Raw genomic sequence first — 22,812 nt, forward strand, 5'->3', positions numbered from 1 at the left:
GGAAGAAGAAAGGAATGAAATGGAATGGAATGGTGAGGGTCTCAGAGGACAAACACGCTTTCCGCTAGCTCACCTTTCTCTGTTTACTTAAAACCAGAGCGCAGCCAGGCCGCTGAAGAAAGAACATTTTTTCTAGATCACTCCTCTGGGTCAAAATATTTTTTTTGGGGGGGTGAGGGGGGGGGGAGGAGAGGGAAGAGGAGGAAGTGAGCGAGGAGAAGGCAAAATTCTATAGACGGTGAAGGTCCGTCTAACATGAAACGTGACCCTCTGGGCTGCACCTCTGAGCTGTTTCCTCCCCCAGCATGCCCTTCACAGGCCCTGCTAACTGGCCATGGGCTGGCCATGGCCAGTGCTGCTCAGTGGGCAGAGCAGCTGGCTCCCGGGAGGAGAGGCTGGGGCGCACCTTGCACTGGATGAAGGGGCGCAGGAGCACGAAGATGGGGATCCGGGTCCGCACGATGAAGTCCAGGAAGTCCCACAGGGCCAGCCCGCCCACCTTCCGCTGGGCCATCTCCTTCACCTGCAGGCTCAGGCAGTACCACTGGCTGCCCAGCTGCCGCTCGAAGCACACCAGGATCACCTTGAGAGCTTCACGGGGGGAGAGAGGACACTGAGCCGCTGGCCGGAGCTCTGGAGGGGCCCTGGCCTCAGCCAGCTGCCACCCACCCGCCCCACCCACCCCTCCCCGCCCTGCCCCAGCCCGCCCCACCCCACCGCCCGCAGCGCATCAGATCGTTCCTAAATCTCCAAATTCTCTCCATGATCTCCAACACCTGCCCATGCCCCTGAGCCCCCCAGAGTGTCCTGACCGGAAGACACACATGTGTGTGGAGACGTCGTGTTTTCATTCTGCTCGGAGAGCACAGGCACCTTTCTTAGGGGCATGGACGTACTGTGTTTGAAAACACATGGCAGAGCCGTTCACAGAATGGGAGGGGACATGTGTTACACACATGATGTGTGGACACCATCTTGCTTTCCAAGCATGTGGTCCTGGCGGCGTTCTGGTAATACCAGCCTATCACCCACATCCTCAGTTAAAACATGAGTGTTCTAAACCATTTTCCTTTTAAGCACGGCGGTAATATGTTCTTGTTATTCAAGGTAAAACCAAGCCATGCAGAAATGCACCAGGTTAAAACAACAAAATCCTTCCACCCCGAACTGCTCCCGAGGGGGTGACCAGTAGGCACGGAAGTAGTGGGAGTATGTCCTTCCAGATTGAAACACAGCAACAAAAAAGTCCTACTTCCCCCCACCTCCATATGGCGCTCAGGTCTATTGCTAAGCCCTGCTGGATTTCTTTCACAGCATCTCTTCCTTCCCAGATGTTGGCAGCCATGTCATAATCTCCGCGCCCCCAGCCCCCCAAAGGGGAATTCCACTGTGTCAGGACCAACCAGGATGCTGTAAAGACATCACAGACGGGTGGGGGCTTGGCTGGCCACAGCCCTCCCCCCAGAGTCTGCCTTGGGGCCCTCAAGGGGCCCTGGGCCTTCTTGGTCATGACTGAAGACCCATCTCGGCAACTGAAAGACACACAGACAGCCAACTGCTAAAGTCCTCAAGAGTCACACACACCTCTCCCATCTCCTCAGGGCATTTCTAGGAGAAAACCATGCCCTACGAACAGGGTGAGATATTATAAGGTTCTTCTTTACCTTCCTCCTTCCTCCCTTTTCACAGCAACCACTCATCTCACTTCCTCTCCCGCAACTAAACAAACCAACGATCACAAAGCGACCCTGCCCTTCCCCTGCCCTGGTCCCGGGGGGCCCTTTGACTGCTCTGTTCCCGCTGGCCTGTTCTGGCTCCTGCCATCCCACTTCCCCCTTCTCCTCCATCAGCCCCACACACAAACAGAATGGCACAGGGCCCGAGAGCAGCAACTCTGGACCTGAAATTCGGACCTGCCACGTATTTACTGTGTGGCTTTAGGTAAGTTACTCCATCTTTCTGGGCCTCAGCCTCTTTATCCTATAATGACACATTTGCCCGAAACCGGTTTGGCTCAGTGGTAGAGCGTAGTTCTGCGGACTGAAAGGTCCCGGGTTCGATTCCAGTCAAGGGCATGTACCTTGCTTGCGGGCACATCCCCTGTAGGGGGTGCGCAAGAGGCAACTGGTCGATGTTTCTCTCTCATCGACGTTTCTAGCTCTCTATCTCTCTCCCTTCCTCTCTGTAAAAAAATAAAATAAAAATTATAATAATAATAAAAAAATAAAAATAAAAAATAAAATTAAAAATTAAAAAAATAAAATGACACATTTGCCTTAGAGGTGCTCTGAGGGTGCAATGTGATGATAATGTAAAGAACAGAAAACACCTCTGAGGGCACAGTAACGCTCAAATAAATGTCGAAATAAAATTAAAATAAAGCTGCAGGAGCTTGGCAGAGTGACCACAGGCGCTGCCTTCATTAAGAAGGTGGACAGTGGGAGAAGTAAGAACAGTCACGTGTTTTGTCCTGTCCTCATCTTAGACATCAGCCCTCTTTCTCCGCATTCTCTCTAATCCCAAAGCCCACCCAGGGCTCTGTCCCAGATTCTGGAGTTTACCTGACCCCTGTATTCTCGTGCCTCTGCCACCAAAGCCCCCATGTGGGTAGGTCTTATGCACATGCATCTTCCATGTTTATCCTTTTTAAATTCTCATTGTCAATCACATCATTTTTCAAACACAACCCCTCTATAATGCAGCCCATACGCCGCACACATTCCCAACACCATGCCCCTGATTATACAGGTGTGTACGTGTTCATCTTATACTCCTCACCAAGATCTCTGCTTTGATGAACTGAAAAATGTCAGACAAGATTTTCTCAACTTCTTCCTTTTGAGATTTTCTGCTGGCCTGATTCTCAGTGCTGTGGTAAGAGTGGTCTTTGGCCTCCTGGCTTGGGTTATTCAGGGCCAAAGAGTGGCTTTCCAGGATTGCATGGGTCAGGATCCAGTGAAAAGCAGGGACGGGGTAATGGGAAAGCAGGAGTGGAGGGGAAGGGATCTGGCAGGCTACGGGAGAGCCAGATCCCTGGAGTGAAGATGGAGATAGAGATTTAAGATGATATTGGAAGAGAAACAGCTAGTAGGAGGCATCCTATGCTGCAGGGCCTATGTCTTGCTGCCCACGATGTAGGCTGCCCACCTCTAGGGGCTGCATTCACACAGCTGACAGACCAGTACATCCCACCAGTAGTGCAATGTCTTCCTACACTAGGCTGAGTCTCCATCTGATAACAGTGACGGGTGGTAACCTCATTAGTGACCTCATGCTTAGTCATCAAGGAGGAATTCTGACTGCTGGAGCCTTCCTTACAGGCCCAGACGCTCCTACAGAAATGACCAAGCGATTTGATATGAATAGACTTGTGTTTGGATATGTGTTTATTGACAGAAACCAGACTCTTTACAAAGGGTGGTGCTTCTTACGTGCCCAAGGGGAGTCTTTCAGTACTTTCCTGATGGGGGGCCTCTAAAAATATTTTTTTTTTTGAGTCAAAGTGGACCATAACTCCGGAGGTATGTGTATGCATATGCATACACCTGCATACCGACCTCCACACACACCTGTGCACCTACAGAGAGAGAAAGGAGGGGAGATGGAGAAAGAACCCACCTAAGTAAGCCGCTTGGCTGGTGGACTCTGCCAGCCCTTCCCTGCGCAGGTCCTTCCCGGCGTCCCCCGGGGTGGAGCAGTGGGCGGGGGAGCTCTCCAGCATGAAATTCTTGCTCCTGGACGTGCTGATGGTCCGCGGAGGCAGGAGCACGTTGATGACGGTCTGCAGAAGCAGCTGCACCTCGGGCTGCTCCAGCCACGGGCTATCTGAGGGGCAGAGTTCCGGAGAGGGAAGTGGCAAGAAAAGCAAGTCACCAGGTAGACTTTCCACATCAGACACAGAACAACTCAGCTCTCTGTCCAATTCCAGACTAGCCGTGCGGGCCTTTCCCCCACAAAGTATATATAGCTTCTCCTACGGACCAGGGTTCCTGGTGCTGTTTGCTCCACGGTCAGTGCCCAAGGGCTTGTGCTCTTAGCCAGATCTCCTGCTACCATGTCCATGGCCTTTCCTTTTTCTGCTCAAATATGCATAATGTACAGTCTGCGCATTTGATATAAACTTTCCTAAAAGAAAGATCCTCCCAAGAAGGAAGAGTGATGAAATTATATTGGCGTTTAATGGTAGTGGCAGGATTACACTAACCCCAGTGGCAGTGGTTTCACAGCCCATTCACCTGTCAATTCGTATGTTTATACTAGAGGCCCAGTGCACGAATTCCTGCACTCAGGGCAGGGGGTCCCTCAGCCCAGCCTGAGTCCTCTTGCAGTTTGTGACTCCTCAGGGGATGTCCACCTGCTGGCTTAGGCCCACTTCCCAGAGGATGGGGCCTAAGCTACCAGTCAGATATCTCTCTGGCAGACCAGGGACCCTCAGGGGATGTCCTCCTGCCAGTTTAGGCCTGCTCCCCACGGGATGTGGGCCTAAGCTTCATTCGTATATCCTTAGCGCTGTGAAGAAGGCAGGGGAGGCTCCCACCACCTGCTGTGCTCGCAGCCATCAGCCCGGCTTGTGGCTGAGTGGAGCTCCCCTGTGGAAGCACAATGACCACCAGGGGGCAGCTCCTGCATTGAGCGTCTGCCTCCTAGTGGTCAGTGGGCATCATAGCAACTGGTTATTCCCGGTTGTTTCACAGTTAGGGCAATTTGAATAGTACCCTTTTATTATGTAGGATATATTAGAGGCCCAGCGCATAAATTCATGCATGGGTAGGGTCCAGCCAGCCTGGCCAGGGGGAGGGGACATGGGCAGTTGGCCGGCCTGCCTTCTGGTCGAACTCCTGGTCAAGGGGACAATTTGCATATTAGCCTTTTATTATATAGGATATGCACTGAATGGCCAGATTATTATATGTTCAGAGATCATAATAATCTGGCCAGTGTAATACTACACTTCAATAATACCATTTTCTTAATTGAAACAACGGTCTCCTGATTTTTTCTGTACGAAGTGATTTTAAATACTACTGATCTTCTAAGAAATGGAGCAGAGAAAGCCTTGACCTAGGGTAGCTAAATGGAAAATGAAGAAAAATCTATTTCCTAAGGCAACCCTATTTAAATCATTCAGATCAACTTCAGTGATGGCCTTTTTGGGAAAAAGAATGGGAAATAAAGCCTGACATTTAAGACAATGAAACAATGATAAATTTCCTTTAGTTAAATTAATCAGACCTTTGCTTCCAGATCCTACTGTGAGCACAAATGGGATGAGTAGGTTTAAAAGCATCCCTTCCCTTCGCTCTTGATTGGTGAATGGGGAGATCACATGGCTTAAAGGGAAATCTTCTTTTAAAGCCTGTGCAGCAATAATAGAAAAAAAGATTAATTGACCCCCATACCCACTTTTGTTTCAATACAGCATGACCGAGATGGTGACTCCCTGCTGGTTGCTCCTGTAAACTGAGTTCAATTGTCATCTGTGCGACATCCAAGATTCACTCAAAACTGATACTTTACCATTATCTGCTTGACATAACTGAGAGCTATATACCTAAAAAACAATAATGTCTTGAATATTAAATGAAAAATTATGGTCTGGTGCAAAACAACCATATTTCCCCATTCGTCTTCTCCATGGGTCCACCAATAAATACTTTCAAGACAAAAGGAAAGGAAGAACATGAGAACTTGCCACCTGTTCCCCTTGGAAGTCATTTAAAAGTCCTCTGACCCCCACATAAGACCTTCTCCATGCCAGGAGGCAATAGGTAATACAGAAAGAAAGAAAGAAATGATCTCTATAGCCAAATTATCGAAGTGCATTGCTTTAGGGATATTATTGCTTCCCTCTGCACAGGAGCCACAGTTCTTGCTTAATTTCTTTCCTATCATCTTCCCATTCTCTGGATGACAGACCAATAAGCGTGGCTGTCAGACAATGAATGGGTCATTTATCCATCGACATCAGTTGTATATTGCCATTCTTTCTACAAATAACTTAAGACCAGACTTTGAATATTACTGTCTCCTTTAACTAATAATCGTATGCTGATTATCTGAGAACCATTATTTTCCTATGGCATATACGCCACATTTTAAATGACCGACGTGGTTCCTGAGGTTATGGTAGGACGGAACAACTCTGCTATTTTTGAGATCTCAAGAAGAATTACAGAAGCACAACTGAGGGCCAAGCTCAGGGCTGAGGCTCCAGACCGTAAAAGCGGTTTGGAGATGTTCACACTTCTGTTTCACAGGTTTTGCCCAGCCTTTGCAGAAACCAAAAGGAGAACACCACGATCCGGTGCCTCCACCAGCAGCTCAATGAGCGTGACAAACAGGTAAGGCAGTCACACCTGTATCTGCAATGCTACAAGCCGGACAACAGCTGTGCTGAAGGGCAGAGGCGGTGAGAGATAAGGGCTGAGATGAAGAAGGGGTAATCCATCAGCAACACTGGAAGGTCCTACCACTCCCATCACCTGAAATACAAACAGAGCACATGACCAGCCTTGACTATTGCAATTTCATGCAACCACTGTAAGGGAGTGTCATTCAATGATCATAGTAATTTGAAGGTTGGGCATGTTACTGTCAATCTGTTCTCGTCGCCTTCCCGAAGGCGTGTAATGTCTGGAGTCAGCCAAGGTTTTGTAGAATGTTGTTTGCAGCTAACTATGTCAATAATGAGAGATGAGCCCGTACACTGTTCTAATCAGGAGACTGGACATACTCACCTGTGGGTTCCAAGGAATGTAGTCAACATTTGTTTGGATGGAGCCATTACTGACAGCGATGAGGATGGCAAGAGCTCTATTGCACTAGGCATTCCAGCTACAGATCTATTGCTCAGCTAGTTAAGCAGCAGATCCCATTCAATGAAATGCTCGGACACAGTTTCCACATTGTACAAAACCTTGTCAGGACCCGACTCTAGATATTACATCAATAACGCAAAATTTGTGTCTCCACATAAATCCCAGACTGGCCAACTCGGGATGTCATTTTGCACCAAAACAAGAAAAGAAAAATTCTCTTTGTATTTTAAGTTCCCCCATCCCAGACTATCTCAATCTCTAGCCGATCATGTGGTCTCCACCACCCCACTCTCCAACTGGCAGCCCTCAACTCTCAGCGCAACTCGAAGAGGCGAGCTGTCAAAGTAGCGTGTGGGAAGCAGCGCGCCAAAACCCCATCCGGGTCGGGGTGGGCCCCTGTGTCTCCCCACGCACCACCTTGAGAGGCACCTCACTCTTGTCAGTGTCACCTGAGCCGCCTGCTTCCGTGGGTAGGGAGGGGCACAAAGTGGTTGACCTGTAAATCTTCAATCCAGAGAAGTCAATAGCAGAGTTACATGGTGCAAAAAATGTCATAAGATTGCCGCGTGGCTACTCACCAGGTTGACACAGACATTGATCAGTGACCTAAGGTGAGGCAGGAAGGATATGATTGGCTGCCTCTGCAGTGTCAAACAAACCCCTTCAATCAAATTGCTGGCAGGCTCCCACTCAACCTGTCGCCTGGAACACAATACAGGAGCCATTAGCGCGCGGCTCCCCTCTGGAGACGGTTTGAAACCGGCGAACGAGACAGTGATGCTGATGCCATCTAAGACGGGATGGGTGTCTGAGACAGCAAAGCGCTTCACCCGGGATGAGGTTTACCCAGGTGTTCCCAGAGCACAGAGCACCCTGGGAAGGGAAGGAGACACGGAGAGTGTGGTGGGGGCACTCCGGCCCCACTGGACTAATGAGACAAAATCTATCGAAGAAAAAGACAGAGAGGATGAATGGGTTGCATTTGTAGTTCCCTGCTTTTACTTTGAAGAGAGGGTAGGAGACTACCATTTTCGGAAACCCGTCACAGGGGTAAGTACTCCCAACTGAACTCATCTGACCCCAGGCTGTCTTTCTGAAATCTCTTTAGGAGGGTGCAGTTGAGCTCATCAGCTTTCCAACCAGACTACTATTAATTGAATTTTTATGGCCTAACTCCTGCCAAAAAAAGTCACATTAGAGTAAAATAGTTTATTTAAAAAGTATTCTTTCTTGTCCTCCTAAGAAATGATGCTTTTTGGCTACTTTTTTTTTTTTTTTTTTTTTTTTTTTTTTTTTGTAATGTAAAAGGCAGTACACATGACCCAATTAAATGAACACAGGATTTTTCAGTAATAAAAGTCAGTCCAGACTGCAATTGCCATGCCAGATAAATAGGTTGGGCTTTACTGCTATCAACACTATTTCCAAATATTATCCCGGATATAATTTCTAGCCTTATATTTCCTACCAAAATGAGATCTCTGCAATGACAAAATGGAAATGGTCATAAACAGGAAGATACTGACATTCATGAGGTCTGAGTCACTTACAGGACAGGTTCAATCAACATTACTCTTGTTGCATTGAGATTGCTTGAGGAAATTAATCCCAAAGCAATCCCAAATTCACTGCATGCATCCCAAGAAGACTGCCTATAATTGACCAAGTCTAAGTATTGATCTCAAAATCTACTTTTAGAAAGCACAATGTCTTTAGTAATTGGTTTAGTTATAGGACAAGTGAGTCAGCCTATGGGTATGTTTAACATCTTTAGATACAAAATTATTTAAGAAAAATAATTTATTTGCTACACTCTTGTAAGACTTACAAGACTTCGGTCATTTGCCGATAGGCACCAATGTTCTATTGGGACCACTAAAGAAAATAGGAGTGCTTTAAAGCAAGTATTTTCATGCCACTGACAATACAATGCACAGGCATTCGTCATCATGAGGTAATATAGGAAGAAACCATTATTAGAGTAAAATCTTTCCATGTCTTTCTTAAAACAAATTCAGTAATTTCTATGGCCGTATGAAAGAGGAGGAGCCCAGGCTAAAACCTGGAAAAGCTCTGACCACAAATGCTACACATTCTCAAGGCAAGGCTTGCACTGATTTCGGGTTTGGTTTAGAAGGACAGAAAGTGTTCTCACTAACCCAAACTTGAAAATTCCGAGTTAGAACGTTTATTCGCATTATCAATGGGTCTATCTGCTCACTATGGCTGTGAGTGTCCACGCTGGGCTAGATCTCAGGTCAACTGGGTCAGAGGCATCTGCTCAGAGGGAGGCTACCAATGGGCATTTCAGGCCACGGAATGGAGATTAGGTGATAATAATGTCCATTGAGCACCCCTGAATCAGGCGAAAAGTTAAAAACTAGGTGTTTATTCTCAACCCTAGAATTTTTTAAAGCTGCTGGTTGCCTATTGTAAAGCTTGGCAATTCTCTACACTGGTAACCTAAAATATCATGTTAAATAGAGTATTTCTTTGAACATCAAATTGATTTTTCTTCTCTCCTTGGTTGTTTTATTTCCAAGGCATATCCTGCTTTACTTCAAAAATAATTGAAGGATACACATCAAATTCCTTATTTGTGTCAGATAAGGAATGCAATAGCTTAGACACTACAAGACTTTTCAAGACAAATATAAATATTTTGAAAATGTTATTTCTTCAACTATAGAGCCTGCTACTTATGCATTCATATATCTAATTAGTTATGCACATATTCCAAAAAACAAAACAAACAAAACAAAACAAAAAACTTTCTATCCAGTCCTTCAACTCTTAATTGATCCAACACCTTAAACATGGACAAACCCTAACTTTGAGGACTGCAGAATCAACAGCTGAGTAGGAGGTCCACTCACCTCAGAGTAGGCATCTTGTGGATTTTGTTGAACATCCTATCCAATCTCTTTAGAATGAGGATGAGGGCTGGCCTCACTGCTTCGGCTGTCCAGTCGGTGATTGGCAGCATCTCCATGATGTAGCGGCGAAGGCCCCGGCTCTCCATCGTCTGCGTGTCATAGGGTGCCAGCTTCAGGAGGGAGTGAGCGATTTCTGCCAACCTGAAATGGGTTTTGTTCTTAGGCATCAGCTTAGAACCCCACAACGAAAAATTTTAAAACACAGCATCATGCTCATCACCCTCCTATCCTCCAGGAGATCCATGCCATGAAATAGCCGTGATCTTACATGAGATATCCGGGTTTATTTATTTTTTTAGTCCTATTGACACTATGATTTTTTAACTGACCATTCACTCTTCATTGCTTTGATAACTCAGAAACTCAAAGCCAAAGTTATGGTTCATGAAGGGCATTTAATATGATCAAGTCACATAGATTTCACATGTTAATCTTACCAAATTATACACTTGACCATTTTTCCCAGTGTTCTGATTCTCTAATTTGTACATCCTATCCTTCTGTATATTGTAATTTTCTAAGTAGCCTCAAGTCCTTTGTAAAATGATAAGTACATAAATACACATGCGAGACACAGTACTTGCAACACCGCCTTGAAGCTATTTTCTTATGTGTGCCTCTTGTATTGGACTGTGATCATGTTGAGGATATATTGGATGTTATTTTACATGCCCCGTGTCCAGCATTAGTATTAGTATCTTCTGGACTCTGTTAACTCAGTGACAGGCACCAAAAGTTAAACCATTCCAATGGCAGCTGATTTAACCTTGTTTTTATTTTATTTTATATTTTTATTGATTTCAGAGGGGAAGGGAGAGGGAGAGGGAGAGAGAAACATCAATGATGACAAAGAATCATTGATCAGCTGACTCCTGCATGTCCCCTAGTGGAGATCGAGATCGAATCTGCAATCCTGGCAGGTGCCCTTGACCAGAATTGAACCTGGGACCCCTCAGTCCATAGGCTGAGACTCTATCCACTGATCCAAACCAGCTAGAGCTAGCTCATTTAACCTTTAATTGGGGTTGCCTCTAGAGGGAGCTCCAGGTCTCTCTGACTCATCCTTTCCCCTTCCAACTGCCTTAAATGTAGGTATAGATAAGATGGTCAATTTATCAGACACTAACCCACAATCATCCCCTCCCTCCCTCCCTCCCTCCCTCCCTCCCTCTCTCCTTCCCTCTCTCCCTCCCTTCTTCTATCCCCTTTCTCCCACAAAATGGCTGTGGTAGTAGTGATTCTCTGGCTGGGAATGTGGTGTTACTCTGTTCACAGAATTACTTAGGTTGTACATTCTAATTACTTAGCCAAAGGAAGGGGGGATGGATTAAATGAAGCACTGGGTTGCTATGGCAACAGGATTTTAACACTCCTGCCCTCCCCGTTCCCAGCTAGGAGCTGAAATTCTCAGTGTGAAGTAAACTCTTCCCTATTAGTGCTCAGTGGGGAGTGTGAACACGCATGAAGCTCTGGAGTTCTGGGGGGCGGGAGGGGCAGTTAAATTCAGACTGAAATTAATCTGGAAGAGAGAGAGCCTGTGTTCTCTATACATTTTTGGACTCTCATATTCCCTCGCTTGGTACTTTCTAAAAATTTCAAGGGATACTTATAAGAAAAAAAGTCAATAATTAGAAAGTTGGTGTGTTTGCCAAACTGCAATATTATTTCTAAATGGCTAGAATCCAACTCTAGCTTTAGCTTCATAGATATTCTAAACGTTCCAGGTAAATATTTTGCTATCCACGGAAATTTCCTTTTCCAGGAATTTTTATGAACCTTTACCACCATTACAAATCTGAGTAGAAGATCTTTTGGGATCGTGTTCCTTTTAGAAATCTGAAAATATAATACTGCCTTTATAATCTGAGTGATGACTGAGACAGCATCTCCACAGGAAGAATGAAACATGAGTGCACAAAGATGCAATTCTAGGGCCTCTCCCTGGCACAGCAGGAGTAAAAATGTTTTAAACATATATTTTTGTTGACTTCAGAGAGGCGAGGGAGAAGTAGAAACATCAATGATGAAAGAGAATAATTGATTGGCTGCCTCCTGCATGCCCCACACTGGGGATCGAGCCCACAACCTGGGCATGTGCCCTGACCAGGAATTGAACCATAACCTCCTGGTTCATAAGCTGACACTCAACCACTGCGCCACTGGCCAGGGAGGAGTAAAAATGTTGAAATGGTCACTGGCCTCTGTATAGAATTTTTATTATTTTTATTTTTTATTTTTGTTAATCCTCAAACAAGGACATTGTTTCCCCCCATTGATTTTTAGAGAGAGTGGAAGGGAGAGGGAGAGACACACAGAGAGAAACATCGATGTGAGAGAGACACATATCCACTGGTTGCCTCCCAACAAGAACAGGGGATTGAGCCTGAAGTATGTGCCTTTGATCACAATCGAACCCAGGACCCTTCAGTATCTAGGTCTACGGTTTATCCACTGAGCCTAACCAGCTAAGGCTGTGCTTTTCTGAATATTGTCCCCCCACCCCCACCCCTTGTCGATCCTGAGTTTCTTCTTGAATAATTTAATATAGATTATCTCCCCACCCCACCCCCTCTTCACCCGGGTTCTGCAGTGGTATGCATCCAAACCACTAGAAATATCATTCTGAGTATCCCAAATTCTTATCTAAGGACCACCCCAGCCGCCCCAACTCGGACAGACTGCCCGTTACATATGCACTCTGGGTAAGAGCAGTGAGAACAGTACCTCATGTGGGACTTCACATCCAGCAGCTCCAGGGCTGTGACCCGAGGCTCCCCAGCCAGGTTTTGTAGGATCTTGAGCCTCGGCCCGCAGTGCTTGTAGAACTCCGTGCAGATGTTCAGCAGGGACTCCCGGGGTCTCCTGAACTCCTCCCGGGCAATGCGCTCGTCCAGCTCCTCTCTGGGCAGGCCTTGCCCCTCCTCCAGGAGGTGGAGGTTTTCCCTGGGAAATTACTTAGGTTAGCTGGGGGCCTGGAAAGGTGTGTGTACGGCGAGCATCCCATGGGAGAAAAGGATAAGACTCCTTATTGAACAGCTAACGAATCTGGGCAGGGCTTGGAGAAACCCACATCTGAAAGTGTATCATCCTAGAGGAGATTACCATCCCAGATTGAGCAATTCCTGAGGATTTACCCAGAAAAAGGGCGCTGTGGGTTAATTTCATGGAATCTAACAGAATCATAGCCCAGCTCAAAGGCAATCACCATAAGATGTCAGAAGTGGTATGAAATTAGGGTCGTCTTTCCGTACCTGATGAAGTGCAGTTTGGCGCCTTGTTCCTGGTACCTGGGAGTCAGAAACACAGTCTGCATTACCGTCAGAGCAAGAACAGAGGCCCTAGGATGGGACTTCTTATGGACCTTCTCTTAGCAGAAGCCATCAAAGCTACACATTTTGATAAACTCACCCAAATACACCCAGACAAATTCTAAAATATAAAATCTTGATCTTTCATTTGCTGCCACATATGGTGCAATTATAGCTGCTTTGAAAGCTGTTCCGTTGGCATACAATCCAACTGGAAAGACAGTTACTATGAAAACACATCCGAAGTCAAGAAATGTGGTCAATAAGGGAATTTTTTAAAATGTTGAAAGTAAATTGAATCAAAGTTATAGTTTTAATACCACATGCTTTAAAGGCCATCAGAGGAAGAAATATGGCTGACTTCCTCTCATTTGTGAAGATCTATTGCTTTGTAGGACTTTAGAAACCTTCCTTTCCCATAGGCCTTATATTCAGTAGTTGAACCTAGCCCCTAAATATCACTTAGAGTATAATAATTTTTTCTCAATGTAAAAAATTGAGGCATGAGTTCACCATCATATCTGGTAACTTATAGTTCCGGTTGGAATTCGTTTTATTTTTAACATAAATATCTATGACGAGCAGAAAATTAACTCGACATAAAATAATAATACACACTTAAAAATGTGCTTCAGAGAGGCTGGAAAATTAGTTTCTCTTTAAGAGCTCCTGCTAAGTATTTCATACTAAGAAGAAAGACCTTTCTCTCAAACTGATTTTGGGTTTGCCCTGTTTTAATTTTTCCTTGGAGGAAGAAGCTTATTAAACTGTGTGTGTGTGTGTGTGTGTGTGTGTGTGTGTGTGTGTGCGCGCGCGCGCGCGCACGCGCGCGCGCGCGTGTGTGTCTATGTAGAGATTAACACAGACAGAATGATGCAGGTAAAGCATTAATTAGGAGAACCAGTGTCTGAGTTACACCAAAACAGGGAAGGAGATTAAGTCAATGACCCTGAAAGCATCACGAAGGACCAAGGTCAGTTTGGATAAAATATCTGTGGAAATCTGTCCCCATGAAAGAAAACTGATTCTGCACGCCTGCCCCGGAATGAGGAACCACCTCCAGATGATTACTGTTTTATTTGCCTCTTTCTTGGAGGCAAATGAAACACTGGGATAGTTCAAAGACCACCCAGGAGGCAGAGAGCATCTTCATGCTCATGCAAATACACCGACACAAATGCCAGTGTATGAAAGGGGCTTGGATTTCTCTTGGGTTGTTCCAAAGGAAGCTTTGGTATTTTCTTGAACTCTAAACTCTCACCTTCCTTTTTTTTTATTTCCTTAGAAGGAGATGTTTGCACTTAACAGGGACTATTTTCAGGATTCCTTTCACGCCCAACTGCGGGGATTCAGGTTGCATTGGAATGGAGATGCCATGGAAGAAGAAGGCTGGTGACTTACCTGGTGTTCACCCCGGATGACATGGTGTGATTGGCTGTGGTGGCGCCTTTGTGGCCTTGGTCACACCTGCTCATCTGTGGGGCTGTCATGGGCCTGCAGGGACAGTCACCACCACAACAAAACAATAACAACAACAACAACAACAACAACAACAGCAACAGAGTGAAAACATGGATGAAATTTTCGTTATTGAAGCTCACATAAGTTTTAAGTTAGAGTCTCAAAGACAGGCTATCTAGCTGTGGGCTCTTCTGTCACACCCTTTTTTGCTGTCTTTGTGCCTCGAGCTACTTTCAAAGGCCCATTCCCCAAGGGTCTGTAAGCTCACCATGATTTAAGTTCTTCCACTTGAAATGAGGGACATCTGTAATAGTGTCAACAATAAAAAAAAAAAAAAGTTTTTCCACTTGGTTCTGAGTAATAAACTGACTCCTCAAACCAGACATGCATGAAATCAGGCTTCTACGTCTGTATTAAAAGTTAAGAGCACTTTTTTCAATTCTACAGGTACTAGGACATTAACCATTCAAATAATAAGTAAAAAAAGTAAAAATGTATACACCATTTTGGCCACAAACACCATAATTAACCACTCTAGTTTTGCAAGGAACTACCAAGGAATAAAATAATATTTCTAAAAAAATCATGCCTAAGACTACTCAGGGAAGTAGGTAAATTAGTATCTATTGTAAGTCAGTAACTTAGACACTTAGAAGTAGATTTGAGTCATCTAATTTGGTGTCTGCAGGGTTCACTTTAAGGATTAAGTGAACTCTGCCTCTCTATCATGAGACATGGAAAGGATGGTGCAGCTTTTCAAAAATAATTTCTTGTAGGGACTGGTTAAGGCTTGCTGTTCTGATGCTCCTTTTCTGCACGCTGGGTGTGGCCAGAAAGTAAGTAGGCTTTCAACAACCACACCACACCTTCTCCTCCTGGGCCTTTGTGTGAGAGGCAGAATTTAAAAACGAGAAGCAAAATTTAAAGACTCTCTGAGTGTTACTCCAGTGACTATCTCACATTATAAGACAAAAAGGAGATTATCTGGTAGGCCTGTTCCCAACACAACAGCCCTTACACTCTGCAGAGTTTTCTCCAGCAGAAAGATTCGGCGCATGAGGACTCACAATGCCATTGCTGGTGGGAATACAGACAGGGCCAGGTGAGAAACATGCAGCTGACTTCTTAAAGCAGAGAGTGGCTGGCAGTCAGAAAACAAAAGGGATCTCAGCCCTAAAGCTGCCTGGTAGGGAGTCTGCCCCCAGAACCTTCAGACGAGAGCCCAGACTGACTAACATCTTGATTTTGGCCTTGTGAGACCCGGAGCAAAGAGAACAGCTGAGCCTGCCCTGACTTCCAGCCTTTAAAAATATGAGACAATAAATGTGTTTTGTCAAAAGCCTCTAGGATGTGGTAATGCGTTACACAACAATAGAAAACTAGTACTATTATAATTGTAATGTGCTTGTTTATGTGTTACCAGCCCTATAACTTAATTTTTTTTTCCCATGAGAAAGAAATTAGGAGTGTGGAAATGAAATGAGGTTCTTATTATTTTCTTTTTGTAAAAACAACAAGCCATTTTTTGTGTGTGAATAATTATAACCAATCAACGAGGCTGGTTTTCCGTTCCAACCAAAAATCATTAAATGCACTAGAATATTTAAAGTCATAGAATTTCAAATGTCAGACTTCCATCCATAATTCTGCGTGGAATTTTGGGTAAGTCAATGTTAATTTCGGGTGAATCAGTAATTTAATTGACTTATCAAAGAGCATAGAAAAAAGGAAAGCACCACTACGGCAGCATATAAGGAGAAACAACTATAATGTCACTTGGGGAAAACTGACTGGGTTTCTCCCCTCTATTTGCAGAGGCGCTGGAGACATAACCACAGGGGTGCAGAAAGAAGAATGTAAGTCTGATATTCCTCCTTCAGATGCTCTTCCTCCTGGGCTTTTTCTGAAACCATCATCAAAGCCTTAGGGCATTTCCCACTGGACTTGGCAGTGTGCCGTGGTTCTCTGCTCCACTGCTTCCCACTTCCTCAGTATAGACGCCTATGAGCACTTCGGCAGTGAGAGCCCACCCAAGGCTTTTGGGTTACGTTCTGTTTGCCGAGGTTGCCGATGGAGCTTATGGTAAGAACCTAAGAATATGTTGACTTAATTCATCACAATCTCACTCCCTCTCTCACCGGCTGGTGCTTGTGGGAAAGTCCTCCCAGGACGGAGGGATGCTGGCCAGCTCTGTCATCAAGGGAGCAAGATGGGGCTGGGAAGTCGGTGCCTTTCGGTGGGGGTGAAATATAGACGGAATTTTAGGCTGAGGATGTGGCCAAATGGCATGGAGGAGCCAAGATACCAGCCCAGGAAGAAGGTTTCCCATCTCCAGTCTGGGGAAGACTATCTCGTTCCGTCTAATGTTAGTGGCAATGGAGAAGGAAAACCCACCTTCTGTAGAGGGTTCTGCATCTTCCTTACCCACTCCTCTCTCAATCTTTTGTCTCTGTTCCAAGCCCTCCTCGCCTCCCCCCCTCCCCCCCAGTCTTTCAATGCCTTCTGTACCCAAGAATCTTGGGATATATTAACTGCTTACAACTTTGTTTAGGGCTTAACCCTGGTGACAATTACATTTCAAGTCCCAAATCTCTCAGCCCCTTCTCTCAGCACTACTGAGACTTGTCCCACAAGAATCTGTTAATTATGGCATTAGAATAAAATTTTGCAGATTGTTTGTTATGTAGTTTTAAAAAATATAGTAAAAACAACTCATTACAAATAGTACAATAATGCTTAGTTGGAATTGCAGACATTTTCATAAAATAAGAGCCAATAAAAAACACATTTTCATATTCACTAAGTTGGCCCTTTTACAAAAGATTTGGTTAGCATTGGTTAAAACTGCCATAGATGCTCATCACACTTCAGGCAAATGCGTGTTTAGCAATCATGGTACAACAACAACAACAACAGTGCTTAGCACTATTTATCCAAACAACTTAGGGATATTTGCAGTTTTAAGCCAGAAAGACTGAATTTGAGCAGATATAAATAAAGATTGGCTTCAGAAATTTTTTGGTCATCACATTTTCCCCCTTCATCTTTTTGGTAGATAAATATATTTTTATTGATTTCAGAAATGAAGAGAGAGGGAGAGAGAGATACAAAGATCAGTGATGAAAGAGAATCACTGCTTGGCTGCCTCCGGCATGCTCCCTACTGGGGACTGGGCCTGAAGCCTGGCCTTGTGCCCTTGACCAGAAGAGAACCCAGGACACCTCAGTCCGCAGGCCGGCGCTCTATCCACTGAGCCAAACCGGCTAGGGCGAGGCTGTGCTGTTTCTGCGGTGGGGTTACCTGGTGAGGACCTCCACACTGTAGAGGAGAGCCTGGAGGGAAGTCGCGAGAGCAGCTGTGGCAGCGATTTCCTCTCGGGCGGCAGGCACTGTCTCCACCTGTGACGTCTGCCTCTTTAGCTTTTGTAGGTAACACGGGACTAACGCTTCCAAGACCATCAGCATCTGAAGACTATGCCAACAGAGAGGAAACCAGGTCACATTTCACATTCTGCTGCTGTTGGTGGCATCACATTTAAAAGCATGGAGACAGGAAGACAGACACCTAAATCTGATTTGGGAAAAGTGGTAGAAATAATGACCAAAGATTTTATATTCTTGCTCTTCATGTGACCATTTTTCATTGCTTTGTTTGTTTGTTTGTTTGTTTGTTTTGTTATTAATCTCCGCCCGAGGATATTTTTTCCATTGACTTTTTAGAGAGAGTGGAAGGGAGTGGGAGAGACAGAGAGAAATAGTGAGAGACACATCGACTGGTTGCCTCCCGCAGATTGGGGATCCAGCCTGCAACCAAGGTATGTGCCCCTGACCACAATCGAACCCGGGACCCTTCATTCCATGGGTCAATGCTCCAACCATTGAGGAGACTAGGTGGGGCTTCATTGCTTCTTGAAAGGAGTTTTGCCAAGTAGGTTAAATGTCTATTCTAAAATTACAGTTGCTGTTAATTTATTAGATGTGAACATAGTCTCTACACAAGACTAAACATCTCAGCTGCTGCATGAATTCTAAATTAGGGAATTCCAAATTAATGAAGATTTATTCTATTTTACAGAACCTTGGCTATGACTAGTTTCCCAAATTTAGTTTTTGAAAATGTACCTGGCAGAAGGTTACAGGCTGATATTAGCAAACATAACCCCCACACTCATCCAATTGCATTCCCTTTGCCATGTTTGCTCATCACAGAATAAAGGGCGGCATTACCTTCGGAAGGATTCCGGAGCGTATGCCACCACTGTGACACACAGCTTAATGGCCTCGCTGATGGAGAAGGTCAGGTCCTCGTTCCCGTAGCAGAAATCTGAGGGGGCAGAAGGGGAAGGAGCACAATCAGAGTGGACTCTGCCAGGAAACAAAAACAGCTTATCCCTCCAAACGTTTTCTTCCCAGTTAGCCTTTGCAGCCATTTGTTCATCAGACTCTATTCCTGAACTGTGAGCACTATTAATTCTTCATCTATAGAGACCAAAAATCCTATTGTTTTTTAAAACCTTTAAATAACAAGATGACAAAAGGGCTTTTTGGGAGAAGGTTTTTAAAAACCTCACTTCCAAAGAGATCAACCAGGGGACTTGTGTGCATGCATATGGGCCTAGCCAGTGGCCATGGACAACAGGAAGGTGGGGGCATATCTAGGGAGGGGTTTGGGATGGGAATGGAGGGATGAGGACAATTATGTGATACCATAATCAATAAAAAAAATAAAAATAAATAAAAATAAAAACCTCACTTCCTAGAAGATAGGTTTGGATGGCCTGAAGTCAGACAGGCCTTCTAACAAACAGGACAACAAAAGTCCCTTTTGGTGGGTTATTCCCTTAGCATTGCCCAGGAACACCCCATGTTCTGAGAAGTACAGTGCTAGAATAGTGGTTCACTCAGCATCCTTATAACACAATGTTCATGGCAGAGAATTCCTTACTCTTTAGGACTGACGAGAAATGTGAGAAAGACAAGAGATAGGAAAATGTACTCATTTGATTTACACCACTGTTGCATTTATTTTTGCTGTTTTGATTTAGTTGAAAATATTCAACATAGAGTTATTATTTTAAGAAAAATTACAAAGAGGAAAAAAGAATCAGGACGAATTTTGCTTCTACCTAAAGACTTCAGCGGCTTCTCAGCCTTGACCAGCTCTAAGATGTCTAAGATGTCCGTGGTCTCGCCCTCCAGGGACTGCAGCAAGTCAAACAGGCACTGCGCTGACACACCTTTGCTGGGCCCAGTATTGGCAGCATCCTGTGAAAAGAAAGGCGGTTTTAGTTTATTTAATCCCCCTCAGTGCGAATATGGTTTGCTCAGGAATGCTAATTTCATAAACACCGAGCTGGTATTCAGTATACATAATTCTGGACCCAACAATGCTGCGGTGTGACTATGGAGTGGAACATCGAAGTTCTAACACTAATCTAGTAAAAAAAAAAAAAAGAGTTATTTGTGGAAACTCATAAAAATACAGTCATATGTCAACTGCAGGAACACAGCATGTCAATGGTCCCTCTCACCTGCAATTGTAGGATTCAGCATGTGCAAAGGCAAATTTGAAATGGGTTAAATGAACAGTTCAACTCCGTTTGGGGTAACATATTTAATAGCTCTGGGAATTTTACAAATCTCATTTGCTAACATAGCTCCAAATTGGAGATTCTTAACATCTCAAATCTGTTTTATTCATTGGGTTCCTTTATTAAAATAACAATTTCTACTAAATTCCTACTCTGTGCTAGTCACCATTCTGTGCACTAAGGTTATGGCAAAACAAAACAAAAAATAACCCATTCACATGAAACAACAACTAAAAACACACAACAGAAAAGACAAGGGTCTTGCTTTAATGGAGCTTAATCCTATTGTGGGTGTGGTAGAGATCCATTTTATTTAAACAAATATGTGTAAGGGATGTGATCTGATATAAATGCGCTGAAGAAAAATAATAAATCAGGTAAGTACCAGAGAATAGAAAGGAAGGAGAATCAGGGACTCTTCCTTTCATCACTTTATATTTTCCATCCTTTCAATAACTGAGTATGAAAAAACCGAATAAATGTTGGCCTATTTATATCTAGGGGCTGAGGTAAGGGTTGAAGAGAAATGTCGAACAGAAATGAGTTGCTTGTGGAAAGAGAAATGATGTATGGCATTCATACCCATTGGTTGAAGAAAGAGAGCTGAGAGACTGATAAAACAAATGATCAATGGCCAGGCCATACGTAACAACAGAACTGCTCATCCCCAAACTGCAGTAACCTGCCCAGGAAACCAACCCAAACTCACAGAACCCAGCCCCTAAAACCAGCAGGACTTGTTGGAAATCGGAGTACTGGCTGCAGTGGAAACCAAACAATAATCCCTATAAACCACAAACCCCCAAACAGACAGGACTTGATTAATAACTAACCCTTGTCTCCGCTCCCAATTTAAGACCAATCAGAGAAAACCAAATATGCACCCCTAACCAATCACACAGATGCCCTGCTTCTCCTCCACCCTTTACAGCTCCCCAAGGCCAACAGGCTCCAATCAGATCATTCCAGAAGCCTTCACTCTCCCTCCTCTCTGCCAAAAGCTAAGAGACGCCCTTCCTACAACAAGCTGTGAATAAAGAGCTTTTCTCCTTTGCTTGGTCTTGGTTGATCTCCGGGGTTTACTCACAGGGAACTCCAGCAGCGGGGCCACACTGGCAAACAGCTGGAGCACGAAGGGCTTCCGGTGGAGGATGTAGAACTGGTGGCAGGCGAACTCGATGGCCTGGCGCAGCTGGGGGTTGCTCTCGTAGTCAGAGTACACCTGTGGGGAGATGCCACACGGTCAGAAAGGGCCTCGGAGCCATGGGGAACAGGGAGGAAAATGGGCCATTTCAACTGGTGGAGGGGAGGTAACTGGTATAACCTTCCTTCGGAGAAATGGGGTAATATACATAGATAGAAATCCTAAAAATTATAGAAATATACTTTTCCCCCCAGGAAAAGTTTGTGACTAGGAATTTATCTTAAGAAAAGAGTTGACCAAATGTACGAAGGTGTATGTACAAGAATGTCCGCTGCAAGGTTTCTTATAACAGTGGAAAATGTGAAACAACTTAAATTACTCATAAATTGGGGTTAGGTAAGTGAATTGTGGCATGTGTATACAACAGAATATTGTGCAGTTAATTTTTTAAAAATGATATAACTAAATGTAGCTACATGAAAAAAAATATCCGTGGTGTTCTTAGTCTTAAATGAAAAGGGTAGGTAATAAACTTGAATATATGCTATTGTTTTTTTGTTTTTGTTTTTCTTAAAGGCAGGAGAGAGTGCCAGGGTCTTTAAGAACTGGGAACAATGGTCAGGTGGGAAGGAGGATTATAAGCGATCTTTATTTTCTTCTTTAAGTTTTCCTTTATCTTCTCTATTTTATAATGAACATTTATTGCTTTCAGTAATCAGTAAAAAAGTTACACAAGGAGAGAAAATTCCAACTATTTAAAAACAGGTCAGAGAGCCCTGGTGATATTGAAAGTAAATTTCCTGCCTCTGTAGGTTGAGAAAATTTTATTTTGCACGACCGTGTAATACTTTCAAAAAGTTTATTAAAACTTCCACAAAACTAGAGAATGAGGATGATCCCCCAGCCTTATCTGAACTTGACTCAGTTCTCCTGAACATGGCCAGATACACATCAGCTGTGAGTGAACAGGAAGTCCTCCTGCTAATAAATTCACCACCTTCAACCTCTTTATACCAAATGTAATGGCAATAAAAATCTATATATCAGCGGAACACTTGCCATACATTGGAACAACGGTTCTCAAACATTCTGAGGTGTCAGAACCACCTGGAGATCCCATTGAAACTGGATTACAGGGCCCTGACTCCAGAGTTTCTGAGGCAGCAGGCCTGGAGCCCAGAATGTGCGTTTCTAATGGACTCCCAGGTGATGCTGGCACTGCTGGGCCCCAGACCATATTCTGAGAGTCACTGGCCCAGAAATAACGGGGAAGCATAGCCCAGGTCTGGGGGACCTCAGCAGAGGACAGGATATTGTGACCCCTTGGAAAACGTTAGGGCGGTTTCATTTGGTGCTTTCTGCTGTCACAAAAGGAGAGAACTCTATCATTTAAAAATGTCAGGACAGCCCTGGCTGGTTTGGCTCAGTGAATAGAGCGTTGGCGTGCTGACTGAAGGGTCACAGGTTTGATTCGGGTCAAGGGCACATGCTCGGGTTGCAGGCTCGATCCCCAATAGGGGGTGTGCAGGAGGCAGCTGATCAACGATTCTCTCTC

At 44.5% G+C, this 22,812-nt stretch overlaps 1 protein-coding gene across 6 annotated transcripts in view; it reads right to left on the minus strand.

The window, feature by feature from the left end:
• The window catches only part of UNC80 (unc-80 homolog, NALCN channel complex subunit), a 167,209-nt gene that overhangs the window by 18,108 nt on the left and 126,289 nt on the right, over positions 1 to 22,812 (minus strand). For all 6 annotated transcript variants that reach the window (XM_036420736.2, XM_036420737.2, XM_045575411.1 and 3 more), the window contains 13 exons: positions 21,201 to 21,335; positions 19,649 to 19,787; positions 18,750 to 18,846; positions 17,824 to 17,994; positions 14,464 to 14,556; positions 13,006 to 13,041; positions 12,479 to 12,697; positions 9,695 to 9,895; positions 7,397 to 7,520; positions 6,357 to 6,482; positions 5,233 to 5,356; positions 3,619 to 3,825; positions 407 to 591 (listed from right to left, as the gene is read on the minus strand). In XM_036420736.2, coding sequence (XP_036276629.1) covers positions 407 to 591; positions 3,619 to 3,825; positions 5,233 to 5,356; positions 6,357 to 6,482; positions 7,397 to 7,520; positions 9,695 to 9,895; positions 12,479 to 12,697; positions 13,006 to 13,041; positions 14,464 to 14,556; positions 17,824 to 17,994; positions 18,750 to 18,846; positions 19,649 to 19,787; positions 21,201 to 21,335 — 1,857 coding nt within the window. The remainder of the gene's footprint in view (positions 1 to 406; positions 592 to 3,618; positions 3,826 to 5,232; positions 5,357 to 6,356; positions 6,483 to 7,396; positions 7,521 to 9,694; positions 9,896 to 12,478; positions 12,698 to 13,005; positions 13,042 to 14,463; positions 14,557 to 17,823; positions 17,995 to 18,749; positions 18,847 to 19,648; positions 19,788 to 21,200; positions 21,336 to 22,812) is intronic.

The sequence above is a fragment of the Pipistrellus kuhlii genome, unplaced genomic scaffold (assembly GCF_014108245.1).
Source record: "Pipistrellus kuhlii isolate mPipKuh1 unplaced genomic scaffold, mPipKuh1.p scaffold_m20_p_7, whole genome shotgun sequence".
In the NCBI taxonomy this organism is placed as follows: domain Eukaryota; kingdom Metazoa; phylum Chordata; class Mammalia; order Chiroptera; family Vespertilionidae; genus Pipistrellus; species Pipistrellus kuhlii.